Below are 27887 nucleotides of genomic sequence, written 5' to 3'. Positions count from 1 at the left end.
AGAATTGCATCCAAATACTTCCAATTAAGTGTGTGCAGGATTGAAATGTAGGTATTGAAAAGATGCACATTAGTGGGTTGTCTGTTAAAAAGTTGAAGATTTACTGAAATGCATGTAGTTAAAAGCATATAATGGTGTGTGCAATTGAAAGCTAATAGGGTATATTAGCAGCTTGTCAGGTTTTCTATAATGAGCTACAAAGATTTCTATTTTTGTCTGGGGGAAAACATCCTTATAGATCAAAGCAAAGTGAAGTCTCTAAGAATTCTCAACTTCAGTTAAATATGTTTTCACATCTTTGGCATTTAGCCACTTAGCTTAAGGCAAAATAATTGCATTGGTGCATATACACCCTTGAGGCATATGTAATGCATATATAATGGTTTGCCTCAAGGCAGAACTTGTACCAGTCAAGCTATGAAACATCTCATCCTTTTTAGATGTGGCTATTAACATTGCATCAAGGTATGTGCAAGTAGGCAGTTCCTTTACACCATCTTTCATGGTTATATGGTTTAGTGGGCTAATGGTGACACTATAACTCTTTATTTTATATTTTGTCTGTTTTCATTAGGAACAAGTAAATGGGCATTTGATCTTTAGGGGTGCAGCTTGCCCTCCTTTATGAAGCCTTGAAAGCATCTATAAGAGGCTGGTGAAAAAACTAACATGTTACCAAAGTTTGAAACCTGTTCAAATAAGTCTTAGTCAGTGGCAATAGAGAACATGCTGGTGTTTCAGTAGACTTAAATATGCTTGACATCTGTGCTGGGGCATTTTATGAGCCTTGAGTTGGAGCAAATTTATTTGTGGCAGCACAAATCTTTAAAAGTGCCATAATTCATCCGAAGAGCAGGGAAATGTATATTTATATAGGTAACAAAATGTATTCCTGTTATCAAGGAGGGTTGTCAAAGCAGTGCACTGTGTTGGGGACTGATCCCACATTAGATGTTGGAGGTCTTTTGTTTAAAAGCAGTATTACCTCAGGTACATCTGAATGGCAGCTCAATGATTGCCTTCACTGAGCCCACTCCATGCAACAGCCCCAATGTTTGGATTCTGTCAGTGCTTCTGATTTTTGGCCCAGCCCTTTCCCTCCTGCCACAGCTCAGTAGGAAAAATATGCAGTAATTGGTTTCTAACAGCTTCATAATGATCCAGAAGTTCATAACAGAGAGCAGCTTCACTTACAATTTATTTGTCAAGCTCTACATGGTTGAAAGGTACTCCCAAAAGCGAAGGTCTATCTAATAATCTAACTGAACAAATTTTCACATCTATTTCATGATGCAAATCTTGGGCAGGAGAGGCTGAATTTCAATTTCTAACAGAGCTTTCATGTTGGGAAACCTTATTCATAAGCAAAAGAATTAATCTGGCTCTAGATTTAAGATTCTTTCTTCAAAATTTTCACTTTCAGCATGATTAAGAGGATAAAACTAATGAAATATTAACTTGAGGTTTTAGTTTTATTTACATCTATAATAGCTGATGCCATTAAAAAAAAATCTTGTTAACACACAAACAGAATCATGATTCTTTGGTCAGGTTTTTAAAGGTGTCTTCTGTTTTGTAGTCCAGGACTTCATGCACTTCACTGTACTTCATACAACACCCAAGATGCGGGCAACCCACCAGCTGCAAGGCATGATAAGTCGGCAAGCAGAGCGGCATCCTTGGTAATTATAAGGCCATGGGTAGTAGCCCAGAAGAGGTTCACAGATCCGCTGGCAGTGTGTGTAGCTCCGCCTACACTCAATACAGCAGACACCTTCGTGATCTAGCCGTGGGTCAAAGGTCATCCCTTCGCCTTCTAGCTGCTGCAATTTAAATTACAACAAGCACATTTTTAAATGTCAGATTCCATCATATCTCTACAAATTAGAAAACAACACAAAATAAAGGCTATAGCCATGCCAGCACAGAACTACCTGCTCTTAAACTGAGTGTATTTAAGTGGGTGTAGCTGTGCTGTTATGGCTCTAGATTGTGGCCTATTGTTTTGATCTCCAGAAGCTTAATAGTGGCGCTGATTTGGGGTTCATTGTTTGCTTACAGGCATGCCGCCTTGTTCCTTCTGTAAGTCTTCAGGACGGGATGTATGGACCAAAGGGAGCAGGAGACAGGAATGAAGCTCTGTTATACCAGGGTGAGCTGGGGAATAACTTCTCGGTAGTGAAATTGAGAATGTGGTGATTGGGGCACAAGCAACCTGGCTTTCAAAGATCATTCCATATATTGACAGAATAAAATTATATAATGGTTTCTTCTCAAAGTGGGATAATTTAAGCATATTTTTATTTAAAAAAAAAAAAACAGATACAAGGATGTTCTAAGGCTAAGTGAGAACAGCAGGCCAGTAAGGATGGTTCCACGGCAGTTTCTCCTTGGTTCTGTGCCTGCAGCCTGGCACAGTGAAGTGCACGCAGCTGTCTTCTGCTACTTGTGCAGAAGAGACAAAGGCCTGTGACACTGGACAGCAGCAGGCGTTCTTCTCAACAGCCCCCGAGCAGGAGCAGTTTACCTCAGTAATGAGACTTTTGAATTTCAGTAGCAGTACTCCTAGAAGTCCACACCCATTTTCCCCCCTAGTTTGCATTGCAGGGGAGGGGACATATACAAAGGGGACTCCTTAAGATGTCAAAATGAGCAGTCCAAGCGCTGTACCTAGTCAGCTACTAGCACTCTCCCAGTGACCTCACTGCTTTTTCTGCCAGTGAGTCCTGCGTTGTGGCTTAGAGCAAAATATGCAAAGGTCTCCTGCTGGCCATGCGGTAGGGTATATATTAAGGTAACCATGAGAAGAGAGTTAGTCAGACATCTACATTTTATCACTGGCATTTGACACAACTGTGTTCCCGCCTCTGGCATGTGATTCTGTAGCATGGCTCTGCCATTCAGTGGAAAAATAAGGACTGAATGAGCAAAGGGCTGGATGTGCCCGATCTCGTCTGATCTCAGAAGCTAAGCAGGGTTAGCCCTGGTTAGTATTTGGATGGGAGACCACCTGGGACTCAGTCTTCCTGCACTGAGCAGAGGGTTGGACTCGATGGTCTTGTAGGCCCCTTCCAACCTTATGATTCTTATAACTTGGAAAAGCTGAAGGTGGGACTGACAACAGTATTTCTCTGCTTGCTTCATGGCCAGTGGGGAGAGTCCTTGGCACCTGTGCAACTCTATGTGTACCCTTTTGGGGCAGGGAGGTGCCTTCCACCATCCCCTCCCAACACACACTCAGTGTACACTAAGAAAGAATGGTCTAAGCACCCAGGAGATGGGGAATTGTCTGGTCACATCAGGCACTTTAGGCAGGAAGGAAACTCCCCCCCCCCCCCTTGTCTCCTTGTTTTCTCAATGCTAGCTAATGGGAAGCATTGTGTAGACTTTGCAAGGTGAACTGGGAAAAAGAAGAAAAGCATCCTAACCAGCCAAGGCTATATCAGGAATCCTAGCGCACTTGGTATTTATGTCCATCTTCAGTGGGAGAACTGCTATGTAATGCACAAGAAAAATTTGTAGAGGATTAGGAAGGAAGGTTGCATTGATGGGAGGTCTGGGTTCTTCCATCCTCTTCCCTAGGCCTTATTATTTATAGTAGTGGCATTCTACTTGGGTAAATAGATCCATTTTATGGTTATTAAGGGCGCAATCCTATCTAGATAGGCATCCGCCTATCCAAAGCAAGGCAGGAAAAGCACGGGTGGGATCATTCTCTCCACGCCTCTCCTGCCCTGCTTTTTTTGCTAGACAGCCGTTTTCGGCTATCTAGCCGCAGGGGGGCCGAGTGGGAGAGGAGGCTGCTGTACGACCCATAGGATGCGTCATACAGGCAGATCTGCTCTCCTTGCCTCGGAATGCCCCAGTCCCGCCCCTTTTCAGCCGCTCCACACTCCTCTTCTGGGCATGGATGATGGGGCTTCTTCACACTTCCTCGGAGGCAGCGCAGACATGGGCGGAGGTCAGTTTTCCAGGAACTGACCTCGGAGCGCAGGCTCTGAGGTCAGTTCCCAGAAAACAGCATATCCTATGGCCATCTAGCCACTGTCTAGCGGCCATAGGATTGCTTCCTAAGTCTGTTAATCATCGGTATATACCAGGGGTGCAGAACCTCAGGCCCAGGGGCCAAACCTGGGGTTCTTCAGGTGACCACGCCTCTTTGCCCTGGCCCCACCCCCTTTCCCCCAACCACTGAACATTTGGAGGTTTTCCAGCATTTGTGCTGTTTTTTCCCCATTCTAAAAGGTTAAAATGCCTCTCCTAAGGCTTAGTTACTGGCAGGAAGAACTTGAAGCTCAAATATGCCGGTATTTTGGGCCCTGCCCCTTTCTTCTTTGACCACACCCACCACTGGAATGCAGCCTCCAAAAGCTTCTCTGAAATGGAATTCAGCCCTCAGGGTGAAAGACATTCACACCTCTGCTATATACCATAAGAAAAGGCTATTCTGGACCTTACTTTTATTTATTCCCATCATTCTTTCTTTGAATGCCTGACCAAAGTAGGACAATCATTAGTGGACGGAGAACCATTAATGGTCATGCATCCCCCTTCAAAACTACTACTCCTCCCCACCCCACCCTCCAATGCATTTAATATACTAACACATTCAGCCTATTTTTTCCGTGGCCATCTTCCTCTGGTCTGCTTCTCAGGAGCCTTGTGTTTAAGATCATATTCTAAATAAATTACTCTGGAATAGCTACCACTTCTGGGTTTCATACTCACAACTACTAACACATTTAACACATCTCTATTTCATCCACAAGTATCCACTGGAACTATGCAATAAGGCTGCCTGTAGCACAGGATAGCTAAGGTATTGAGGGTTAACCAATCTATGTTGCGATCTTGAGTATGTGCCTAGGAAGACAACTGGAAGTTAAAAACTGCATTTTTTTCTTGCATTTCTGCAAACAAGTTAGTTCTGGTGTTCAAACAAATAATAAACATTATTCCTATTTCTTCTATTTTAAAAGAGAAGCACTATGGAGAAAGAGAGAGTGAAAAGTGGCAGGAGTTCCATGTTTTTGCAAGTAGGCTGTCCTTTCTCTTGCTGACTTTGTCTTTTTTCATCAGTAACGTATCTTCAGTTATCTGACAAATTGCATTTGTTATCATTAAATTAGAATACACTAAATTTTATCTTGTGTCCTCTATTAAATTGAAATCACTGAAAGTAACATCAGAGAACTGTACAGAATGATGACAAGAACTGGCATACTTGGCTTTTTGCCAAATGCTTACTGTGGAAAACATCCAGAATTACACTTCAGAGCCAGTCTGTCCCCTGTGAGTGACGATCCGCTGAGTGCTGGATCCCCTTAATGTGTTTCACCCTGCTCAATTCAGTTGCCACATTTCTGCCGCAGGAAGAAGCACCTTGCGCCCTACTGCCTTGGTTGTTGCATTGGCCATCCAAACCAGTGAGTCACTGCCGACTGATTTCCGTCTTCCCAGGTCAAAGTTCCAGCCAGCTCAACTTGATTATCTCTTCCCTCCAACAGAATAACCTAGTCCTGCAGTAGTCACCTCATCCATGGCAATAGGTATCCTTTCCTGGTTGGCCATTAGATTTTGGCTGTCTGGGTAATTAGAACTTGGACTATTCTGAAAAGACTGGTCATTTGTTGTGATCTGGAGACATCAGAGTCAAAACCACTGTAAATTACTGGCCTGGAATTTTGCCCACCAAGTGATGGCAGGTATCATCAGTCCAAAGAAATTTCCCACTAACATGAGACGACAAAGGTCCTGGCTTTGAAAGCAGTTATCTTTCAGCATAGACCCTTATCTCTCTACACACACCAGAAACTGATAGGAAATGGAGGGAGCTTTTAACATCATTCAGCATCTCTAAGCTAACAACAGACACTAGAAATGTAGCCTTAATACCCTTCACTAAAAGACATTCTAGATTAGCTAATTCTGCATTGGAATTTTTTGGCCCCTTTTGGTCCCTCCCAGTTTCATTATTCCAAATTATATCTTGCAGACAGCCAGTATGGTGTGGTGAACAGAACGCTGGATTTAGACCAAGGAAAGCTGGGTTCAAATCCCCACTTGGCCATGAAGCTCGCTGGGTGACCTTAAACCAGTCACACACACCTGACCTAACCTAATCGAGAGCATCTAAGTTAAAATAAATGGAGCAAAGAATAAAAGGAACATGGTGGTTGGAGTCTACTACCGGCCACCCAATCAAGAAGACAAGGATGACACTTTTGAAAAGCAAACTGCCAGTGTTTCAAGGAAGCATGATGTAGTAGTAATGGGGGACTTCAATTTCCCCGATATTTGTTGGGTGACAAATTCTGTAAAACACGGCTCCTCCAAGAGATTCCTGACTTGTGTTGCTGATGGTTTCCTCCTACAGAAAGTAGAGGAAGGAACTAGAGGATCGGCTATCCTTGACTTGATCCTAACCAAAAGAGATGACTTAGTGGATTAAGTAGAAGTTACAGGAACTCTGGGGGAAAGTGACCATGTTATACTTGAGTTCTAAAGGAAGCAAAAGCCGAGTGTAGCCAAACGCATACCCTGGATTTTAGGAAAGCTGGTTTTAATAAACTCAGAACAATGATAAGTAAGGTCCCATGGCAAGTGACTCTAATGAAAAAAGAAGTCCAAGATCAGTGGGAGTTTTTAAAAAAGGAAATTCTCAAGGCACAATTACAAACAATTCCAAAAAGAAAAAAAGGCAGAAGACAACAGAAAAAGCCAATGTGGCTTCACAAAAAACTTAGAAATGACCTGAAAACAAAAAAGGACACATACAGGAAGTAAAAGGAAGGCCAACCTACAAAGGAAGAGTACAGGCAGGTAGCACAGAATTGCAGGGATGGCATCAGGAAGGCTAAAGCTAAGAACGAGCTGAGGTTAGTGAGGGGTGCTAAACGCAACAAAAAGGCTTTCAGCTATGTGCATAGTAAAAGGCAGAGGAAAGAAATGGTGGTTCACCTATTAAATAAGGATGGCAAAATGATAACAGATGACAAGGAAAAGGCAGAAGTGCTCAATTACTACGTTGGCTCTGTCTTCTCCCGAAAGAGGGTCTATGAGCCCCCTGGCAAAGGCGAAGTACAGGCTGAAGGGGCAGGACTGCAGCTTGAGATCAATAGGCATTTGGTCAAGGAACACCTAATTACTCTGAATGAGTTCAAATCTCCAGGGCCAGATGAACTGCATCCTAGAGTAATAAAGGAACTGGCAGAAGAACTCTCAGAACCACTGTCTATTCTCTTTTGAGAAAGAGGAAAAGAGGTACCTGGGAAATACAGACCGGTCAGTCTGACATCAATCCCTGGGAAAATTCTGGAGCAGATTCTAAAGCAATCCATCTGGAAGCACCTTGAAAACAACGCAGTGATTACTCGAAGCCAACATGGATTTGTCAAGAACAAATCCTGCCAGATGAATTTGATCTCATTTTTTGATCAGGTGACCTCCCTTGTGGAATGTGGGAATGCTGTGGACATAATATACCTTGACTTCAGCAAAGCTTTCGACAAAGTGCCCCATGATATCCTGATGAGCAAACTAGCTCAAAGTGGGCTAGATGACTCAACGATCAGGTGGATCCACAGTTGGCTACAGAATTGGACTCAAAGAGTGCTTATCAATGGGATCTTCTCAAACTGGGGAGAGGTAAAGAGCGGGGTACTGCAGGGCTCAGTCCTGGGCCCAATGCTCTTCAATATTTTTATTAATGACTTGGAGGAGGAGGTGCAGGGAATGCTGATCAGATTTGCAGATGACACAAAATTGGGTGGGATAGCTAATTCCCAGGAAGACAGAAACAGAAATCAAAGTGATCTTGATAGGCTGGAGCACTGGGCAGAAAACAACAGAATGAAATTTAATAGGGATAAATGCCAAATTCTGCACCTAGGGGGAAAAAAAACCAAATGCACAGTTACAAGATGGGCGATACTTGGTTCAACAATACTACAAGCGAGAAGGATCTTGGAATTGCTGTAGATCACAAACTGAACATGAGCCAACAATGTGATGTGGCTGCAAAAAAGGCAAATGCTCTTTTGGGTTGCATTAATAGAAGCATAGCTTCCAAATCCTGGGAAGTACTAGTTCCCCTTTACTCAACACTGGTTAGGCCTCATCTGGAGTACTTTGTCCAGTTCTGGGCACCGCACTTTAAGAAGGATGCAGACAAACTGGAGAGGGTTCAGAGGAGGGCAACAAAGATGATCAGGGGACTGGAAACAGAGCCCTATGAAGAGAGACTGAAAGAACTGGGCATGTGTAGCCTTGAGAAGACTGAGGGGAGATATGATAGCCCTCTTCAAGTACTTGAAAGGCTGTTACAGAGAGGAAGGCCAGGATCCCTTCTTGATCATCCCGGAGTGCAGGACACAGAATAAGGGGCTTAAGTTACAAGAAGCCAGATTCTGGCTGAACTTGCGGAAAAACGTCCTGACTGTTAGAGCAATACGACAGTGGAACCAATTACCTAGGGAGGTAGTGGGCTTTTCCACACTGGAGGCATTGAAGATGAAGCTGGACAGCCATCTGCCAGGGATCCTGTGACTTAGATTCCTGCATTGAGCAGGGGGTTGGACTCGATGGCCTTGTAGGCCCCTTCCAACCCTACTATTCTATGATAGCTCACAAGGTAGTTGGGAGGTTAAAATGCAGCAACCCCATGTATACTGCCATGAACTCCTTAGCCAAAGGATGGCACGCAAATGTGATAATGTGAAAGGGTTGTCCCTTTGCTGCCATTCTGGGCTATCTTACAGGCAACACAGGTTCCCCTTTTGCTTTCTACAAAACACTAGAATAATTGTTGTTATACGAGACTTTTTTAAACCAATTTTCTTTTTTGTCATGAAGCCTTGATCTAATGGGTCTGAGGTCTGTATTTAGGTTTAAAAACATTGATTCCAAGCAGCCTGAAAAAGCACAACACATATTCGGCCACAGATGGCCCTTCATCAAGAAAAACTATAATTAACAGATAAACAAGCCTTAAGATTACACTGTAGCCTGAAATGTGTTGGGCTTTTTTGAGCTGATTTGTCTGTTCTGAATAAACCTGATTTATTTATAGACTGCTCTTGTTCTGTGCTCATGCCGGGAGCTTCCCCTATTGCTGGACCCATTAAAGCATGATGAGAGAGAAAATCTACCAATGGAAGTGAAGTAGATTTATGAAAGCTCAACTGATGTGCTGAAAATCAGTCCTTTTAGGCATGCTTATTGTGCCCTCATTTTGCATAGTGCATTTCGTGGATGCTATTAAGTAGTAGCTATCCCTGATATACTGGTGCAGGGTGAGGGTTGCCTTTTAGAAGCAGATGTTAATCCTAAACTAACGTCCCACAATGTAGGCATAATTTTCATCTAAAGTATATTTCAAACTGCGGAGAGTGGAAACATCCATCATCTAACTTTTTTTTCTAAGGCTAGTGAACTGCATTCCCTCCCTTGTGAAATTCTTAAGAGGGCAGCAAGTCCAGGTCAACGGCTGTCCACTCCCTCTTGGCTTCGCCATTTTGCCAGTAACAGGAGATGGGGAAGGAAAACCATTTCTGTTGCTGAGGCAACAGGGAAAGGGGGGCCTGCAGAGGCCAGGAGAGATGGAAACTTCTGTGGAGAGATGGACGGATAGGTGACCAGTGACCAATACTCACGTGGTAAGGATTATCTGGATTAAAGGTTGGCCTGGTCTCTCGCCCAGAAGGTTGGGTAGCATTAGATGGACGTTCACGCTGCTGAGCCCGCTGGCGGGGACGTGGCCTCGTAGTTACTGCTTCCGCAGCAGGTTCAGATTGGTGCAGGTCTAAGTTGGATTGAGTCTGGCGTGCTTTCCTGGTAGCCCCTCTCTTTCTTCTTTGCCCAACTATGCAAACAGACATTGGGGCGCATGGCACATGTTAACAAATTCTACTGAATGCTAGTTTAAAGCAGCCAGGCTGCACTTCATAGACCCACCAGGCTAAAGGGGGCTAAAGTATGTTTGTTTTGATGTCCTGCAAAATATGAGAGGGTGCTTTCCCCAGGGATACACACTGGGGCACATGAAGGCTGCAGCCTAATGCAAGGGATTGAGAGTCTGGTCCAAAGGGACTGCAACAGAACAACAGGCATCAGTCACAGGAAGAAGCGGCAGAGAACAAACTGGTCTCCCCTAATGACCTGATCTTATGACGACAGCATAGAAGCAACTTCCATATGTCTTAGACTACAATTCCCAGCATTCCTGACCACTGGCCATGCTGACTGGGCTGATAGGCGCTCAAGTCCAAAACATTTGGAGGACAACACGTTGGGGGAGGCTGGCGTAAGCTTTTGTGGAGTAGAGTCATCATCTAACCAAGTGCACCATAGTCCCTGAAAATGCATGCCATAATAAATCTAGTAGTTTTTAAGGTGCCACAAGACTCTAAACAAAGAGGCAGTATGGCTAAATGGTTTAGCTATGCTGCTTTTCCTCAGGTTGTATCCATGTGATTGTGGGTTGAAAGGCTGCATTCTCCAATATCAAAAGCTGACAGGAGTGGGCATCGCTCAGTAACAGAACCCCTGTTTTGCACATAAAAGGTTCCAGCTTCCCTGGCATCTTCAGTTGAAGGATCTGAGCTAGACACTGTAATCTGTCAGATATCAATGGCTGAGACTCAGAGTAGATAATACTGAGCTAAGGGGACAAGTGCTGTGATTCAGAATAAGGCAGCACAAGTGTTAACAAGCTTAGCACTGGGATCCACCTAAGTCTCACCAGAGCTGCAGCTACTCCCTACACCTGTGTGGATCCTACATTGAATCTGCATGGCCAGAGGTAGTTTAAATCTATAATTGAACAGAACTGGAGGCACTCTATGAAAGAAAAGTTACCTTTTGGATAGGACGGTCGAAGCCAGAAAATCTGCAGATCTTCACAGAGCTCTAAAATTTTGGGGCTCAGGAAATTGTTATTCTTTATAGGCTGGTCTGCAGCAACCCAGACCAGAGAGTTCTCATCAAATTTAGCTGGCATAATTTCATCTTCCTGTAGGTGGACAGTAAAAAATTAAATTTGCAGTTAGCTCAACTGACAAAAGTTGTGGTGTGTACATCTCTCTGTGGCATGTCAGATTAGGGCCTAATAGCCAAAGGTGCAGTAAAGAAAGAGAGGCTACCTTCACGCAGTCATTTTATGTTTCAAGTTACTGTTACGCTTCCATTTGTGATTAGCTAGTAGTAGTGACAGTAGTTGATCTTATTAAGCTTAATGGAAGGAAGGAAATTAGCTCTACTAAAAAAAGACAATGTAAAAAATTAGGGGGAGGCTTCTTGCCAGGCTTGTGTCATTATTAACTGTTCATGAATCCAAGATGTCCCCTAGACACTGGTGCAATACATTCCAGTTTTAAAAATTGTGCTGCAGCAGAACTGTAATTTGAGATTGCAGGTGCCATCATGACACCATCACGCCATAGTATCTCATAAGATGAAAGGCCAGTTATCACATTAGCCTGGCCAGGAATCCTTCACACATTACGGGGTAGCAGGTATGTGCTTCCTTTCCCCCACCCCCATGTACAACTTAATGTGACATGAAGTATGTGTGTACATTTGTGTGCTGCATTTGCACAATTCTTTCAGAAGGGAATGATTGTGCAAATCAGATGCACGTGCAGCTTGTCCTGTGCACAGGGCAAAGAACACATATTGCTCCCAAAGTCTACAGGAGTACAGTCTGAGTTGAGTATGTTTATTTCTTTTTGTTGTGTTTTGATTGTTTTAATGTATTTATTTTTATGTTATAGTTAAGATTTTGTTTTAAATCTGGCTTTTATTGTTAGCCACCTTGAATGCCAGAAAGGTACGATATAAAATAAATCATCAGGCTCAAGAATTATCTAAACTGCTCTTACAATTCTTTTCTGATTGGGATTTGTCATCGGGACCATTTATATGCTGACAGTACTGAGGGCCAGTTCTTACATTATGGGAACAGCATGACTACAAGTTCCCCTCGTCTGTTTTCTCTGCCACTCTGGCAACTTAGGAACTGAGAAGCCACATAAGATGGGTGGAATCACTTGGGAAGAACCACGGCTACATAAAGTGGGGGGGGGGCAGTTGAGGTTCTTCCCATATGATGATCCCAATACTAGCACATGGTTCCCATTATTGTAGTGGTGAGGGAAACAGCCAAGGTGAGTATAGTGACAACACCACTTCTGTAATATAAAAGACAGGCCCTGAGATCTGATCATTGATTTATTACGGCTGCAAGCTCCAATGTGATTGATTGATTGACTGGGCTACATTTATTCAGCAAGGGAAAATGTTAAGTGGTGAGGCTGTAGATTAAGAACTCAGCTAATTATTTTCCAAAGCTACACTGGATCTGGTGGATGTGATGCTGTGAAAGTGATTGAAAAAGAAAACATGAAAGATGGCATTTCTATCCAACTATAATTGGTAGCTTTTGTTTATTAAATAGCAAATTAGTTTCTTCAGTATCTCAAAAATGCACACGCACTGAAATTTTGGTAATATGCAGATTTACAGTTCAATTCTATGTCTATATTCTCTGAATTAACCAATTGGGTACAAAGGGACCTAGGTAAGAGTGTATAGGATTGCAGCCTTAACTGGTTCGTGAATTGATCTATCATCTGCCATTTAACCGCTTAACCAACAAAAAAAATACTTTAATCATATAACAGCCTCATGATTCAGTAACACAAGCTTCCCCAACCTGGCACCCCCCAGATGTGCTGGATTGCAACTCCCATCATCCCCAGCCAGCATGGAAGTTATGGGAGTTGCAGTCCAACATATCTAGAGAGCACCAGGTTGGGGAAGGCTGCTGGAACAGAAAATCCCACTTCTTCAGGGTTGATCCTACACATTTTCAGTCAGCCAGTAAAAGAATTCAGAGTCTTGGCATAGACTAAGCTGCCCCGTCCCACAGCTGTAGTGTTTTAATGTTCCTGCTGCCTTGCTTTCTAGGTTACCATTTTCACTCCCCACCCCCGCTACAACTCCCAGATGTGTTGCTTAGTGTAGTGCTACTTGACGGGTCAAATGCACCGGATGGGTAATTTAGTAAACTTAATGCCGCTGCTGAAACATTACACTTTTCTCATTTCATGACTCTCCCAACTAACTATGCAACTTTAGCATTGCATTATGGTAATTTTTGCGCTCATAGTAAAAGAACAAAGAAGATTATGTCGTAAATGTCCTGGTTCACATTTCATTATAGCAAATATTGAATATAAAATGGCCAATTAAACTAGCGTTTGCAGAAATCAAAAGGGAATTTATCTGTAGTCTGAGGTTGTGTGCTTTTTCTTTACCATCCGTTTATTTTTATTTCCAAAAAGCTTTCACAAATTCTTTCCAAAAAATGGCAAGAGAAGATAAAAACGAAGCATAAAAAAAAAAAAAATCGCTAGCTTGAGAGCATAGAAGCCAGTTACAAAATCAATAATGACACTGTGCAAACAACTTGGCTAAATAAAATTGATCGAGTGAGGTATTGACACCAATCCCAAAGACTTTACTACAGAGGCCATTCAGAATTTTACCCTGTGGATCCATACAACATTTTAGTGATTTTTTTTTCCTCCACTGCTGCTAAGGAATAGCAGCTTTCTTGTTAAAAATAATACTTGGATTCTTTAAAGTTTCTAGTTCAATCAGTGCCATTTTCCTACATTGCTTTGAAGATGAGAATGAAAAAACCTTTAGGGTACACTTCAAAACGAAGGCTCTTTTTAACTTGCACTTCAAGCTTTTGGTCAATATAATTGCTTTTACTGAACAAGACTTAATCAGAGCCATCATATTAATTCAGCAGTGGAATGGGAAGCTGTACCCGGTGCAAACCAAATCTTTCGTAGAATCATAAAACTGATCTCTGGGGTAATAAAGTCTAACCTCATATTCTGGGGAAGAATTCTCTAAAATTTAAACCATTCCTAACTGATGTTTATCCAGTGTATTCTACCGAAACTTCTGATGAAGACTCGACCCATTTCCCATGCTGGCAGTAAACAACAATTGCTATTCCATTGTCTGCAAGGCATCCTTTTAATATTTCAAGACATATCAGGAAAACTTTATCTCCCCCGCCTTTTCTCTCAGGCAAACACAGCCCATTACACTTTTCTCACATGCTGTACATGCCGAAAGCTCTCTCATTTGCTCAAGGCTTTCCCCCGTTGATAGCTTTCTTAAAAAACAATGCCCAGACTGGACATAATACTCCAGTGACTTAACTAGTTTAGAGTAGCTGCAATCCAAAATGTCAATCTGCTTTCATGCAATAGCTTGTTTGCTGGTAGTGCCAAGACAGACAAAGGGAAATACTTTTTCACACAATGCAAAGTTAACTTAATTTATTACCACAATATATGGTGATGATCCCTAGCTTAGGTGGCTTTAAAGAAAGATTAGCAGACCAATGACAAACCAGTTGGAGCCTCTATTCATTGGACTGGATTGCTGGATGCTGCACCTGTAAACCAACACATCTAGCTGGCCATTACTGAACACAAAATGCTGGGCCAAGTGGACTCCTGGGCTGACCCAGCAAGGAGATTGATATGTTTTTGTTACCTTACTAACTCACACAATGGCCTGGCTTGCACATAATGCATTGCTAACCATTGTTTATTTAACCCATGGTTTGTTGCCCTATCCAGGGTTCGTCTAGCAGACGACTGAAGAAAATGTGTGTGTGGGGGGGGAGGTCTCAATCCCTGGGTTGTTTGTTTTCCTTCTCCTTTGCCCACTCCCTCCCTGTATCCAAAATGCCTTTGTGGTGCTGTAGTATTGGCATGTAGAGCGACTAGTTTTTTTCAACCACTCTTGCCTGCCACCTCTGTAGCCTAGCAAAACAACCCATGGTTCTGGGTTCACATGTAATGACAACCCATGGTTTAAACAACCCAGAGTTCACAACTTGAAGACAAACCTGGTTCTCTTTCTGGCTTGTTCATGGTTAACTATGGTTTGTTAGCAGACCTGCGTTTGCACATCATGGCAACCCAGAATTCAACAACCCATACTATGGGTTAGAGTTATGTGCAAATGAGGCCTAAATGTATAATTCTTTATAAGTTCTGCATCTTTCTTGGCAACTTGGCCACAGTGAGGTTACTTGCTATGAACGTTCAGGCATATATTATAATGACTCTGTAAAACAGGAACCCATCCTTAGTTCAGACGTCTAGACCAACTAGCTGTGACCGAGTATATTGATCTAAGACAAACACAGTTCCTTAAGGAAGTTTAACCATACCATTTACTATACTGATTTGGTTTCCTTGTCAACATTCTCCAAGGGTCCACAGTAATTATCTGTACTGTCCCCTGTACTTCCACCCTCAAAAGCAGCACAACTGGTGCCAGAGATTGGGGTGGAGCAAGGGCCAAGACCCAGAGACTACCCAGGGGATCGCCAAATTCAGAGCCTTGCCATGTTACTTTTCAGTGAATATGAGAAGGATATGACCTCCCACACAGACACATGAGTTGTTCCTGGGAGAGACCTGATGCTGTTGCAGTGGCAGCCATACTGCCAAGCCAAGCAATACGAGGCATGGAGTAGTTAGCGGTGCAGCTAGGGTAGGCCTTGGGGCCAAAGACCAGGGCCCTGCAGCTCAGGGCACCCCCAAATGGCCAACCAGAGAGCAGCAGGTAATGGGGCTGCATCAAGCAGGCCTGTCATCAGCACTTGGACCAGCAGGACTGATGCCGCTTGCCATGGCATCCTTTCTTTCTCATTTGTAAAAAAGCATTTTATAGTTAAGAGGGCAGCTGACTGGGCATGCACATGGCTACAGATGCACATTTTATTGCAAATGGAATTATTACTGAAGTAATGCACATGGCCAACTAAAAGCACCCCCTCCCCATAAGACCAATATGTCTGGGGTCTAAAATTTCCTAGCTGCACTGCAGGGAGAAGCAGATTGGTGCAAGTGCCATTTTCAAAGTGCTGCACTGTTTAGCTGTGATTTGAATTAACAAGCTGTCCCAGCCCACTTGCCTGACCAGTTCCATGAGATGCCAGGAAGTAGCCAAGGAGCCTAAAGAACAACCTGAGCTCCTCCTATTTCCCCTTATGGATGGGCAGAGGCCATTTGTAAGTATCAGCCCTGAGGACCACTTGACTGCTGCAGCCTTTCACTGCTCATCTAGCCTGGAAGGAACTTCTGCTAAAGAAAGCCAGGCCCAGCCTAGGAAGGAGCAGCAGCAGAACTCAGCAGGGAAACGAAGAGGAGGTGTGGTAGGGCTTGAATTCTCCTTCAAAATATTCCCAGTTGCTTTCAGGGGCTCCTCGGTGTTGTTGTTTCTTCACGCAAGTTCTATGGAGAAGTGGACCCAATCCCCACATGTCAAGACTCCTCACATCCCTTCTCCTTTCCTCATACTTGGTGAGTCTTTACAAATAGCCGTCTTTGATGTTTAAGCATATTTTGGGTGATGACTACATACCAGGTCAAAAGAGAGGCTCTCTTTCGTCATTGCATTGACTTCAGGGATGTGAGTTTTAGCTTGGGCTTTAATGTAGCATCTCTCTCCTCCAGTGAAACGGATTCCAGTTATGCCCTAGAAAGCAAGACCTTGGTTATTATTATTATTATTGTGTCAAGGTGCCACATGACTGCTAAAAACACAAACCGCTTACACAGAGAAGTGCTTTAAACGTAGAAGGCAAGAGGAGAGGCTGATTGATTTGTAATCTCGTGGTCGTAGGCATTCATAAACACACTGAAATAAAACGTTTCATGGAAGTTTTTAAAATAGCAGTGGCTTGATGAAACGCTTTTTATAATTTACCTCCCATTCAGAACATACCTATACAGCTGCAGCATGAGGCACACCCCCATTAAGCTTTGCTCCACAGAAAACAGGGAGAAGACTCTTTGCACACGCAGCGTGACACACGCAAAACACACACTCATCAAGCAACTGAGAAGAGGAAAACACAACACCTGAGCAACAATCGCTTCCTTCACATACTTAGAAGCAACAGTAAATTTACCCAGATACCGCAGTTCTAAAGCACTTTCTATCACCAGAGGATTATTATTTATTGTTTATATAGCATCACCCATGTTCCTGGCACTTTTCAGAGAGTGAAAAGACAGAACTCTTCCCCAAGGGGCTTATACTCTCTAAAAAATACACACAAGGAAGGGGAGAGAAATGCAAGCTGGGGAGGAGAATATGTGATTATTTCAGCTATCTGTACAGTAGGGAATGGAGCAGAGGGCTTGATGCAAATGGGCGGGCACAGCGTAGCAGCCAACATAATCAGGCACATTCCTGGGCCAACAGGAGCTGATGGCAATCACCACCATCCCTTTTTTACTAGGATGTGGACACACTGCAAAACGAAGTGCTGCTGAGGCTGCAGCCACCCACCATTTCATTTCCCCAGAATGCCCTTGGGGCCTGCTACACCATGGCCCAGAGGCACTCGGGGAAAAGAAGATGGCAAACAAGGGCAGCCTCCACTGGTACTTCACTTTGTAATGTGCTTGCAGCTATTGGGCATAGTCCAACAGGTATCATATCAGAACTCCCATCATCCCCAGCCAGCATGGCCAATTGAGGAAGGCTTTTTGGAAATATGGCAATTGGGGAGACATGCACCTTACTGTGGGATGAGCTGCCTGCCTGCCATCAGGCATTTTCAAACGGTGTTCTGGGAATCCCTGGGGTCTTTGGAAGTTTATATTCTCAGAGAGAAAATAAGTGTGTGTGTGGGGGACACACACACACAACAACACAAACTTCCTTTCTTGCCCCTTCTTTCCAAGCTTCTCCTGCAACGAATACCTGCAGGAGGGTGCTAGGTATGCTCTGTGGTGCATTCTCCATGCACGCATAAGAATGATGCCAATAAACCTAACCAGGACCCTGCATGATTCCCATGTATGCCCTAGCTAGAACATGCTCCAGAAATGTTTAGAATGCACAGGGGTCCCCCCACAAACACACAGAGGTTCCTAGGCAGACAAATTGATGGGGAAAGGGTTATCTGAAGGCAGAAATGCTAAAAATCACAGTAACAAGATATCCAAAGACAAGGAGGAAGTGATTTATTTGGCCCAACCCATTTTGGCAAAGGTCTTCTTCAGAAGCACATGCACGTACATCTGAAATATCAGAGGAGTATTTACTTGGAAACAGACCTCCCCCTTTTTATTCCTTTTTTATAGGATATTTTCCAAGTCCTTTTGATATTTCATTTTCATGTATATCGGCCCCTGAAGAAGATCTTTGTCAAAATGGGTTGGGCCTAGTATATCACTTTCTTGTGCCCCTGAGAGTTCCTCTGCATCTTCTTTGGGTCAAAAAGAAAAAAAAATCAGAGTCAACCATGCTTACAATCTGAAAATCATGAACTTCAATAGCCTCTTCCTCTCCACTTCCAGTTTTAAAGGTCTCCAGATTGTTTCCAGCATCTATTTCCATTGAGCCCTCTTGCACTTGCCCATTAATACTCATTGTGTAGCGTACATTGTAGACCTGGAATCAAAACAAACAAATCAAAACAAACACTTTTAGAGATCACTCCTATGGCTCCTAGACAGAGTCGGGGGGGGAGGGGGGCAAGCATAGGATAGTTCAGATTTCTAGATCTGAGGTTGAAGACAGCGCTCCCCTCCCCCCTCACAGCCAGTGCGGACAGAGTCATGCCAGCAACCTCAGAGAGTAGGGAAAAGGGGGGTGCCGGTGAGAGGGGATAGCTCATGCTGTATCCCTAGGTCTCCCCAGCTTCCCTCCCTCCCACTCTGCAGAGCCCCAGTTAGACAGGCGAAAAAGCTCATCTAGCCAAAATGCAGAGCTGAAGGAGAGCGGAGGCAAAAATCACCTTTGCCACTTCTCTCGCTCTGCACTGGATGGCATAAGCCTCTGTGTTCAGAGGGTTACAGCCATCCCAACAGACTGTGCCCTTAGATGATGACTTTGGGTTGAACCAAAGTAGCACTGCTGGGCATACAGTTTCATCGTAATGCAGTTCAACAGGAAAGGCTACGTGGTCTCAGATGTGGCACTGAGGACCTTACGTTAGTTTTCTGGGGGATCTCAACATCCATGCCAAAGCCATCTAGGAGGGCTCCCAAGAACTTATCAGCCCAACACATGAGGTGGATTAACTCTGGACTTGATATGCTTTCTCGACTGGGCTGATCAGGATGTGGGAGAGTTTTCTTCCATTGCATTGTCATGGTCAGTTCACTTCCTGGTGTAGTTTAGACTGCCAACAACCATTCCCTTTGCTGGGGTGGTTTCCTTACCTGCTTCCCCAGCATTAGAATGATCCACCCCTGGAGGCTGATAAAATCTGAAGGGGTTCTGAGGACCTTCAGAAAGTTTCAGGTAGGCATAGCAGCCACTCTTGGTGAATCCCTAATCAGGGATATGGAGATTACTTGGGCAGTTATTGTCCCTAAGCATTCCCTCATGTAATGTAGAGGCAAAAAAGCCATGAGTCTTCTAAGTACTGGGATCTCTTGCAGGATTTGCCCAGGCTTTTGAGATCGGCAATACTCTAGGATTTGTTTACATGCGCTTTCCTTCACCTTGTAGCATAAAACAGTGGCTTCATTTGCACGTAACATTAAACCAAGACTTAGTTTTACAAGGACAGGCCTGTGCAAGCTTCAGGCTCATGTACTGCCCTCTTCCCACACTGTTCCAGCATGGCCACAAAATGAGTCTGGAAGCTTCTATTCCATTTATAATTAACCATGGCTTAGTCTTACATATGTCTGAATCTGGACAAACTGCAATTAGTCTATGAAGTTGGCTTGTTTTACAAACCATAGTTAAGCTTAACCCTAGTTTAGGTTTGGACATAATACTAACTGTGGTTAATAAAAAATGGAAGCAGAAGCTTCCAATCTCCTTCTCATGGGCACACCACAGAAGGAGAAGGGAGGGGGAGAGCCTGTAAGCCCAAAGTTCACACAGGCATATCCTCTAATGCGAAACCATGGTTTAATACCCCTAAACCATATTTTAAAATGCCTGTGTTCACACATAGTATAACAGTTAGCTATATGGTATGTACTCCAACATGTTCAGACTGTATCCATTACTATAACCATTACATTGCTATAACCACAGAAACCCCCCAGCATTATCACTGGCTCAAGCCACAAACTCTGTTAGTGGATCATAAGACCCATGAAGTTTTTCTGGATTATGGTTATCCTATTACTATAATGTAAAACATAGTATATCTGGAGATAACCATGGGTAGTCCTTTCACAGACATTGTATATGAATGAGTCAGCACAAATAATTTATCAAATTTGTACCCTGCTTTCTTTCATAAAGCTTAGATGTACATGGAATTATCCTTTTCTATACTCACAACAACCCTATGAGGTAGGTTAGCCTGAGAAATGGTGACTAGTCATCCTGTGAATTTCATGGCCAAGTGGGGATTTGGACCCATGTCTCCCTAATCCAAGTGTGAGACTCCATCTACTCCACATTGATTTTCTGCAATGGGGTAGCAATTCTACTATGAGCAAACAGGGCCTCTCTGAAGAGCATAAAATAACATTCTGAGGGAAAGTTTTATAGAAGAGTACATCTTTTGGCTCTCTTTTAAAACATTAATTGACTGATCAGTTGATTAAGTGCAGTTGACTAACTGATCAGTTAAAGTAGCACATTTATATTAAAAATTTCAGCTACACACACACACACACACAGTCAGGTCCAGAAATACTGGAACAAGGATAACTGTTTTGGCAGTTGGCCTCTGTACACCACCACATTGAAGTTCAAAGGAAACACACCCACATGGGAGTGAAGTCAGGACTTTCAGCTGTAATTCAAGGGGGTTGACAAAAGTGGGGCACTAACCATTCAGAAAGGACAGCCAGTGGCATACACCCTGCCCCATCATTGGTGGCTCATAAGTAATGGAACAAACCAATATCATTTCAAACTTAAGGATCGCCTTCAATACCTGGATGAAAATCCTTTGCAGTCAATGACTGCCTGAAGTCTGGAACCCACGGACATGACCAAATGCTGAGTTTCCTCCCTCGAGATGCTTTGCCAGGCCTTCACTGCAGCTGCCTTCAGCTGCTGCTTGTTTGTGGGTCTTTCTGCCTTCAGTCTTGTCTTCAGTAAGTGGAAAGCATGCTCTATTGGGTGGAGATCAGGTAACTGACTTGGCCATTGAAGAACATCCCACTTCTTTGCCTGGAGAAACTCTTGGGTACCTTTTGCTGTATGTTTTGGTTCATTATCCATCTGCAACATGAAGCGGCGTCCTATCAGTTTGGCAGCATTTGGCTGAATGTGAGCAGAAACTATAGCCCTATATACTTCAGAATTCATCCTGCTGCTTTTATCAGCAGTCAGGTCATCAATAAACACCAGTGACCCGGTTCCATTGGCAGCCATACATGCCCATGCCATAACACTGCCTCCACCGTGTTTGACAGATGATGTGATATGCTTTGGATCATGAGCTGTTCCTTTCCTTCTCCATACTTTTCTCTTCCCATCATTCTGGCACAAGTTAATCTTGGTTTCATCAGTCCAAAGAATCTTATTCCAGAACTGGGCAGGCTTTTTTAGGTGTTTGCTGGCAAAGGCTAATCTGGCCTTTCTGTTCTTAAGCGTTCCCAGTGGTTTGCACCTTGTTGTGAAGCCTCTGTATTTACATTCATAAAGCCGTCTCTTGACTGTAGATGTTGACAATGACATGCCTACCTCCGCAAGAGCATTCTTGACCTGCCTAGATGTTGTGAAAGGGTTCCTCTTCACCATGAGCAGAATTCTGTGGTCATCCACTTTAGTTGTCTTCCATGGTCTGCCAGGCCTTTTGCTGTTGCTGAGCTTGCCAGTTAATTCCTTCTTTTTCAGGAGGTTCCAAACTGTTGTGTTGGCCACTCCCACTGCTTTTGCTATCTCTCTGATGGGCTCATTTTGTTTCCTCAGCCTAATGATGGCCTCCTTCACTCGCATGGACACCTCTTTAGACCTCATGTTGGGAGGTCCAGTGAACAACTACCAAATGCAAATGTAACACTCAGAACCACCTCCAGGCCTTTTATCTGCTTGATTGGTCATGGGGTACCCAGGAAACAAGCCACACCTGGCCATGCAGCTGCTTGTCAGCCATTCGTTCCATTACTTATGAGCCACCAGCAATGGGTGTGTGTGTATGCCCCTGGCTGTCCTTCCTGAATGGGTAGTGCCCCACTTTTGCCAAACCCCTTGAATTACAGCCAGAAGTCCTGACTTCGCTCCCATCTGGATATGTTTCCTTTGAACTTCAATGTGGTGGTGTATGGAGGCCAACTGCCAAAACAGTTATCCTTGTTCCAATATTTCTGGTCCTGACTGTATGTCACAGTATATGAATATGTTATGCTTCTTTTATTTTTAATATGTTTAAAGTAGTCATTTTCCATGTTTTAGCTGTGTTGATATTCATCTCTCTTTTAAAAACTATTTTAAATTATCATTGCTGCTTTTAAATTATTTCAGTGCGTTTTATCACTGGTTTTATTGTCTTTGCTTTTATTATGTATGTCACACTGAGAGCTTCGGCTACAGGGTGGCTCATAAATGGCATAGAAAAGATAAATAAATAATACACTCCTGTGACTAGCAGCATGGCTTAAAAATGCACAGGCTGGATCCAGGCTAAAGCCACAATCCCATACTCACCTGTGAATAAGTCCCACTGAACTCAATGGGGCTTACTTCTGAGTAGACATGCATCGGACTGCACTATAAATTAGGCATGCTTTAGTCCCATTGAAATCAGTGGGACAAGTTAGTCATAACTAATTTAAGTCCCTTTCATTTCAGTGGGACTACAGCATGACTTAGTCTGGATCCAGCCCTATGTGTTTGCTTGCTTCCTCCACCATTTTGTCTAGTTATCCAAAGATTTATAGGATCACATTCTCACATGATATGGAGGGCCTAGGATGGAGAACGGAGGACTTTTGAGTGCTGTAGGCGCATAGTTTGTGTTTATGTGCAGCAGCCAGAGATATGTTTTAATTTTATTACTAGTAGCACCTTCTATCGTGCTCTGGCTGTAAAAAAAAGCAGGACAGAAGAAATGTACACGCTTGGAATGAGAGGAAAATAAAACACCTGAAGAATGTGGCGAACTCCCAAGAAGAAATCTTAAGTAGGCTTGTTTCTTGTTCAAACTTTTCTGGCTGAATTATAAATGAAACCTGACAGAATAAGGGAAGGCTTATTCTGTGTTCAAAATGGAAACATTTGGATCGGCAGTTTTTTTTTTTTAAGGGCAGCTTAGTTCTCAACACTTTGCTTTATAGAAATCATTAAGCTGCAAGACCCACCTTATATATCACATAAACTCCTGTTGTATCCTGGTTTGTATTATTCTCAGAGGTACAATGAACAAGATTACCAGAGCACAGCCTGAAGAAACTCACATGATGCAGCAGCTTTGATGAAGCTAAGCAGGTTTGGGTGTGCTCAGTGAGTGGGTGAGACCACCTGGGAACCCAACTTACAATGCCTTGAGTTCAGTGGAAGAAGCAGGTATATAAAGCCACAACATACCAGTGCAAATCTATCATTTGAGGCCCAATCACAAACATTTCTACATTTCTAATAGAACACAACGACCAGTAGAGGATTACTGACTGCTACAATGATGCAAGTTTTCCATTCAGCCTACCCTCTTATTTTTGACAGGATTAATTTGAATTACCAAGTGTGTCTTTCAATGGTATTTCACTACTTTCTCTCTCTCTCTCTCAATTTAAAAAAAGGCCTGACAGAATTATACCTTTCTCCAGAATGGGTTTGACAACAGATAGTTACATTCCTGACTTGGAAAAGAGGACGCGAGTGCTTCTGAAAATATTGTTCAGCTGTACTGACAAGTTAGCATGTAAACCTGCTGGTTAAACTAAGAGTTTAATAGCTAAACACTTTTTAAAAACCAGGTGAGTCCTGCACACATTCTTTCTAATAATGGTTTCGGGCAACTGGGGAAGCATGTTTAGGGCTCTCTTGGTGGCTTCAGAGATTGTTGCCTATAGCAGATGATTAGAGGTATAGATCAGGGCCAACCCAAGATATTTTGCTAACTGTGGCAGAACAGCCAATGTTGCCTCTTCTGCTCCCCAAGTCAAGGCACAAAGTATCCAAGGCCAGCCAAGTTATTCTGGCACCTGAGGCAGAAAACCCCACAGGCACCTCTCCCCTCTCCGTGGCAGTAAAAATACGACAATAATGAATTAAATACCATAACAATGTGCTGCCCTTACAAGACCCTCACAACCAGCTGTCTGAGGCAGCCGTCTCATTCTGCCAGAATGGCAAGGCCAGCCATGTCAGAGGAGACCAGGGGCCCAAAGGAATCAAATCCAACTGAAAGACAAAGTCTTTAACTCCTCACCTCTTTGTCATTCACCTTCCAATAGTAAAAGGCTCCAATGGCTCCGAAGAGGAGTAGGATAGCTCCACCAATGAGCACCATGGCCCCAATCCTGAGCAGCCTCCCTGTGCTAGAGGGTTTTGCCATCACAGTGGAGTATGCCTGCAGCAAGGGGAAACATAGAGTTACCGGAGCAAAAGACAACGGTCCCCCATTGTGGGGAAGATCACCTCACTTTCTGAGGGGAAAGCTTTCCCTTCACAGGGGAAAGGAGGAAAGCTTTCCCTTCACAGAGTTGCACACATGACATACGAAGTCTCTGCTCAGACAAGGGGTGCTTTCGCCCCACCATCTTAAAGACAACCTAAAAACTCACAGCAAAAACAAAAACTATTCAGCAGCCAGCAGAGCCGATTTGGAACTTGTTGCACATGTTATGTGTGCACATGTGTGTACATGCAAGACTGAGAGAAAAGGAACGGGGGCATAGGCTTAGATCCATGAGGATAGGATGAGATCAAGTTCCCTTGCTGTACTCCCACACTCCTTTATGTGCCTTTCTTCTCTCTCAGACCTCCATACACACACACACACACACACACACACACACATAGAGTTCCAAATGGGATCTGCTGTTTGAGAAGAGCTACTTGTCCCCTCTACCCACCCACAGTCCAAAACTACTTGCTGGAAAGTTTCTAGTGTGCACTTACTTGCCTCTCTGCTTTCATCTTCCAAGTAGGTCTGCCAGGTCAAAACTTCAGGGGAAAAGAGACATGCTGGGCTATTGGGTAGCCACTACATTCCAAGCTTGAATGTCGTTTTCAAATTCCATCTACACCATGAACTTACTAGATGGCTTTTGACAAGTAACTATATTCTTCTATACAGTCTCTTGTGCAGTGCAATCCTATGCATGTGTACTCAGAATTAATATCATATTAATTGTGGCTTACTCTACAGTAAGTGTGCTCCAGGCCACAGTCTTTTTCCCATCATTATAAATGCACATTCGATTCCCCATTTATTGCACCTATTCCACAGGTTTGCCCTTGGGCGCTTCCAGACAGAGAGGTTTAAGAGCTAGTAAGGCACTGTGCAACTATTCTGTCTGTTTTTCACTTTTCAGGTTAGGAAAAAGACGGAAGAAGAAGAGGAGGGAAAATATGGGGGGAGTTACAAGGCATCTGGAACCCCTGCAAAATTCTATGGATGAGGCAGGGCGATGGTGCCATGTAAGCCTCACCTGGAACCACCCTAGAGACGGGGCTTTTGTTGCAGAGTTATCATATTTTGTCCAAGCAACCAAAGCCTGATGTTAGAGCGTAAAACACATTATTGCAGAACGGAGTATAATGATGCTCAGACAGCTGCTTCTTGTAAAGAGCAACTTCAAAGAAGGGGCAGTGGTGGGCAAGGGGTGGCCAGGGTTGGGGTGGTGAAAACAAGTGGCACCTCCCTTTCATAGTGTGAGAGGTACTTAATCCTATCTCTGATGCCAGGTTTTTTTTTCCTGCTCCAAATGTCCGTCTGTCCCCCCCGCCCCTTTCCTGGGAGGTTCCAGGAGGGTGTCTATGCTTAAGTATGTGATCACTATGTGGAATGTGGCTGCATGAGCATCATGGACACCTACTGCGGATTGTCTGTTACATGCTTAATTCATGATGAGCAAGACAACTAACAACTGAAGAAGCGCCTTGCTGGATCAGACCAAGATCCGTATTATCCAGCTCTCTGGATGATACCCAAGCTGTTCCTCCAGCAAACTCTCTTCCTTTCCACCAGAAGTTTCCCACATACTTGAGAATGTGCTTTAGTTCTGGCTTTGCACAAGAGGTTTTAGCTGGTACTGGAGAGAAGATCGAGGCTGCAGAGACCCCCTACGGAAGGGGCATGGGTGCACGTGTAACATTTTGGAGGGGACACAATGGATCTTGAAGAGACATTAATCACCCTTGTATCTGGACCTTGTACATCAGTGCTTTGGGACCACGGCCAAGATAACTGGATTGCCAGTACCAAAGCATTTAGAGGGGAGGATCACCAGTTCTGTCTGGGATCAAGCTAACAGGGTGCTTCCAGATGAGGCTTCTGTCACGCAGTAGTCCTGCCCCATTCACAAAATTTTATGGAAGGTCCAGCCAACGGCGTCTTCAGCTTCTAACCCTTCCATGTTTTCTCACCGCTTCTTCCATCTTTTTTCTTTCCACAAAAATCTGTTAAGGAGGAAAAGATGGAATAGCTACACAGTGTGTCCTCACGGTAGCGCTAGCAGCCCTGTCTGGAAGCAGCCATAGTTTGTGTTAAAGGCGACAACTTGCAAGAATGTCCTGCTCCTGACCATTTGCCAGTTCAGCAGGGGCCAAAGCTATAACAAAGGTATATGTGGTATTTTTCTGGTTACTCTGTTTTCTATAAGATGTGTTTTTAAAAAAAAAAAAATCGAAAAATGATGGGGGGGTCTACATATACTTTGAGTTATTCTGTCTCCTTTAAAAATAGCAAGAACCCTGTTGCCTGCGCATGGTCAACTTGAGGCACTCTGCACATGCTTCGCGGTGCATATGTATAGTGCCTGAATAGCTTCCTGAAGCGATGCCTGGGTTTTCCAAACAAATGCTGGATCTAAAGCCAAGGCTGTTCATTCAGTATTTACCCCCACCCTCACCCTCACCTTCACCCTCTCTCTCTCTCTCTCTCTCTCACACACACACACACACACACGGGTATGGTCTCTAGACCTGGAGCAGACCTTTTAAAGTTTCAGACAAGACGCGAGGAGGGGTAGGTAGAGACAGCGTGGGGTGCGGGCTTTAGAAGGCAGAAGGCGGGGAGGTACTCACAGGGGGCATCGGGGCCTGCTCGACGTCCTCCGGCCCTGCCGAGGCGATGGGCACCTTCTCCAGCCTCTCTGCCATCCTCGCTGCGCGGTGCCCGCTGCCGAGCTCCGTCGCCGAGCGCGCCTTCGGTCGTGCTTTTCCTGTGGCTCCTGCAGCCCCGACGGGGCGGGAGACGGCGCGAGGAGGCGCATCTCGGCGAGGCGGGCGCGGCGGCGCAGCCACGTGGGCGCCTGAGCAACCTGCAGGGCGGGAGGCCCTAGCCGGCCAGCGCAGACCCCGCGGCTCCTTCCCGGGCTTTGGAGACAACGGACCCTTTGAGCGCCGCTGCCCGCAAGGCAAACCCGAGCTCTGAAGCAGCCTCCTTGCAGGACGCCCCCGCCAGTCCTGTCCGCTGCGAGAAAACCCAGCCGCAGAAAAAAGGGAGCAAAACCAAAAGCAGGGAGGACCGCAGGTACTGTCAGGACGGCGCAAGCCTCAGTATAGAAGACCTGTTGGCTGGTACAGGGGGCCTGACACGAACTTGGAGGTGCAAGTTTCAAAAACAACAAAACATTGGACCCAACATTTTATTTATGTATAATGCTTACATATTGCTTAATATAATAAGGGAGGTATGGAGCTGTGTTTGATTTCTTAAGGAAAGAAAGGCCGTGGGGCTC

At 44.2% G+C, this 27887-nt stretch overlaps 1 protein-coding gene across 1 annotated transcript; it reads right to left on the bottom strand.

Moving 5' to 3' along the window:
- Window positions 1-1093: 1093 nt before the first annotated feature.
- CNMD (chondromodulin) lies at window positions 1094-27387 on the bottom strand. The gene is made up of 7 exons (XM_084844911.1): window positions 27232-27387; window positions 24410-24550; window positions 18367-18507; window positions 16465-16578; window positions 10858-11011; window positions 9654-9862; window positions 1094-1823 (listed from the first exon to the last, which is right to left on the bottom strand). Exons 1-7 carry the CDS (start codon window positions 27304-27306, stop codon window positions 1608-1610), a joined length of 1050 nt encoding a protein of 349 aa, XP_084701037.1. The 5' UTR covers window positions 27307-27387; the 3' UTR covers window positions 1094-1607.
- Window positions 27388-27887: the final 500 nt, after the last annotated feature.

The sequence above is a fragment of the Heloderma suspectum genome, chromosome 3, assembly GCF_057233095.1.
Source record: "Heloderma suspectum isolate Gila_16-S chromosome 3, 16-S_ref, whole genome shotgun sequence".
In the NCBI taxonomy this organism is placed as follows: Eukaryota; Metazoa; Chordata; class Lepidosauria; order Squamata; family Helodermatidae; genus Heloderma; species Heloderma suspectum.
This window is presented reverse-complemented; position numbering and strand designations above follow the sequence as displayed.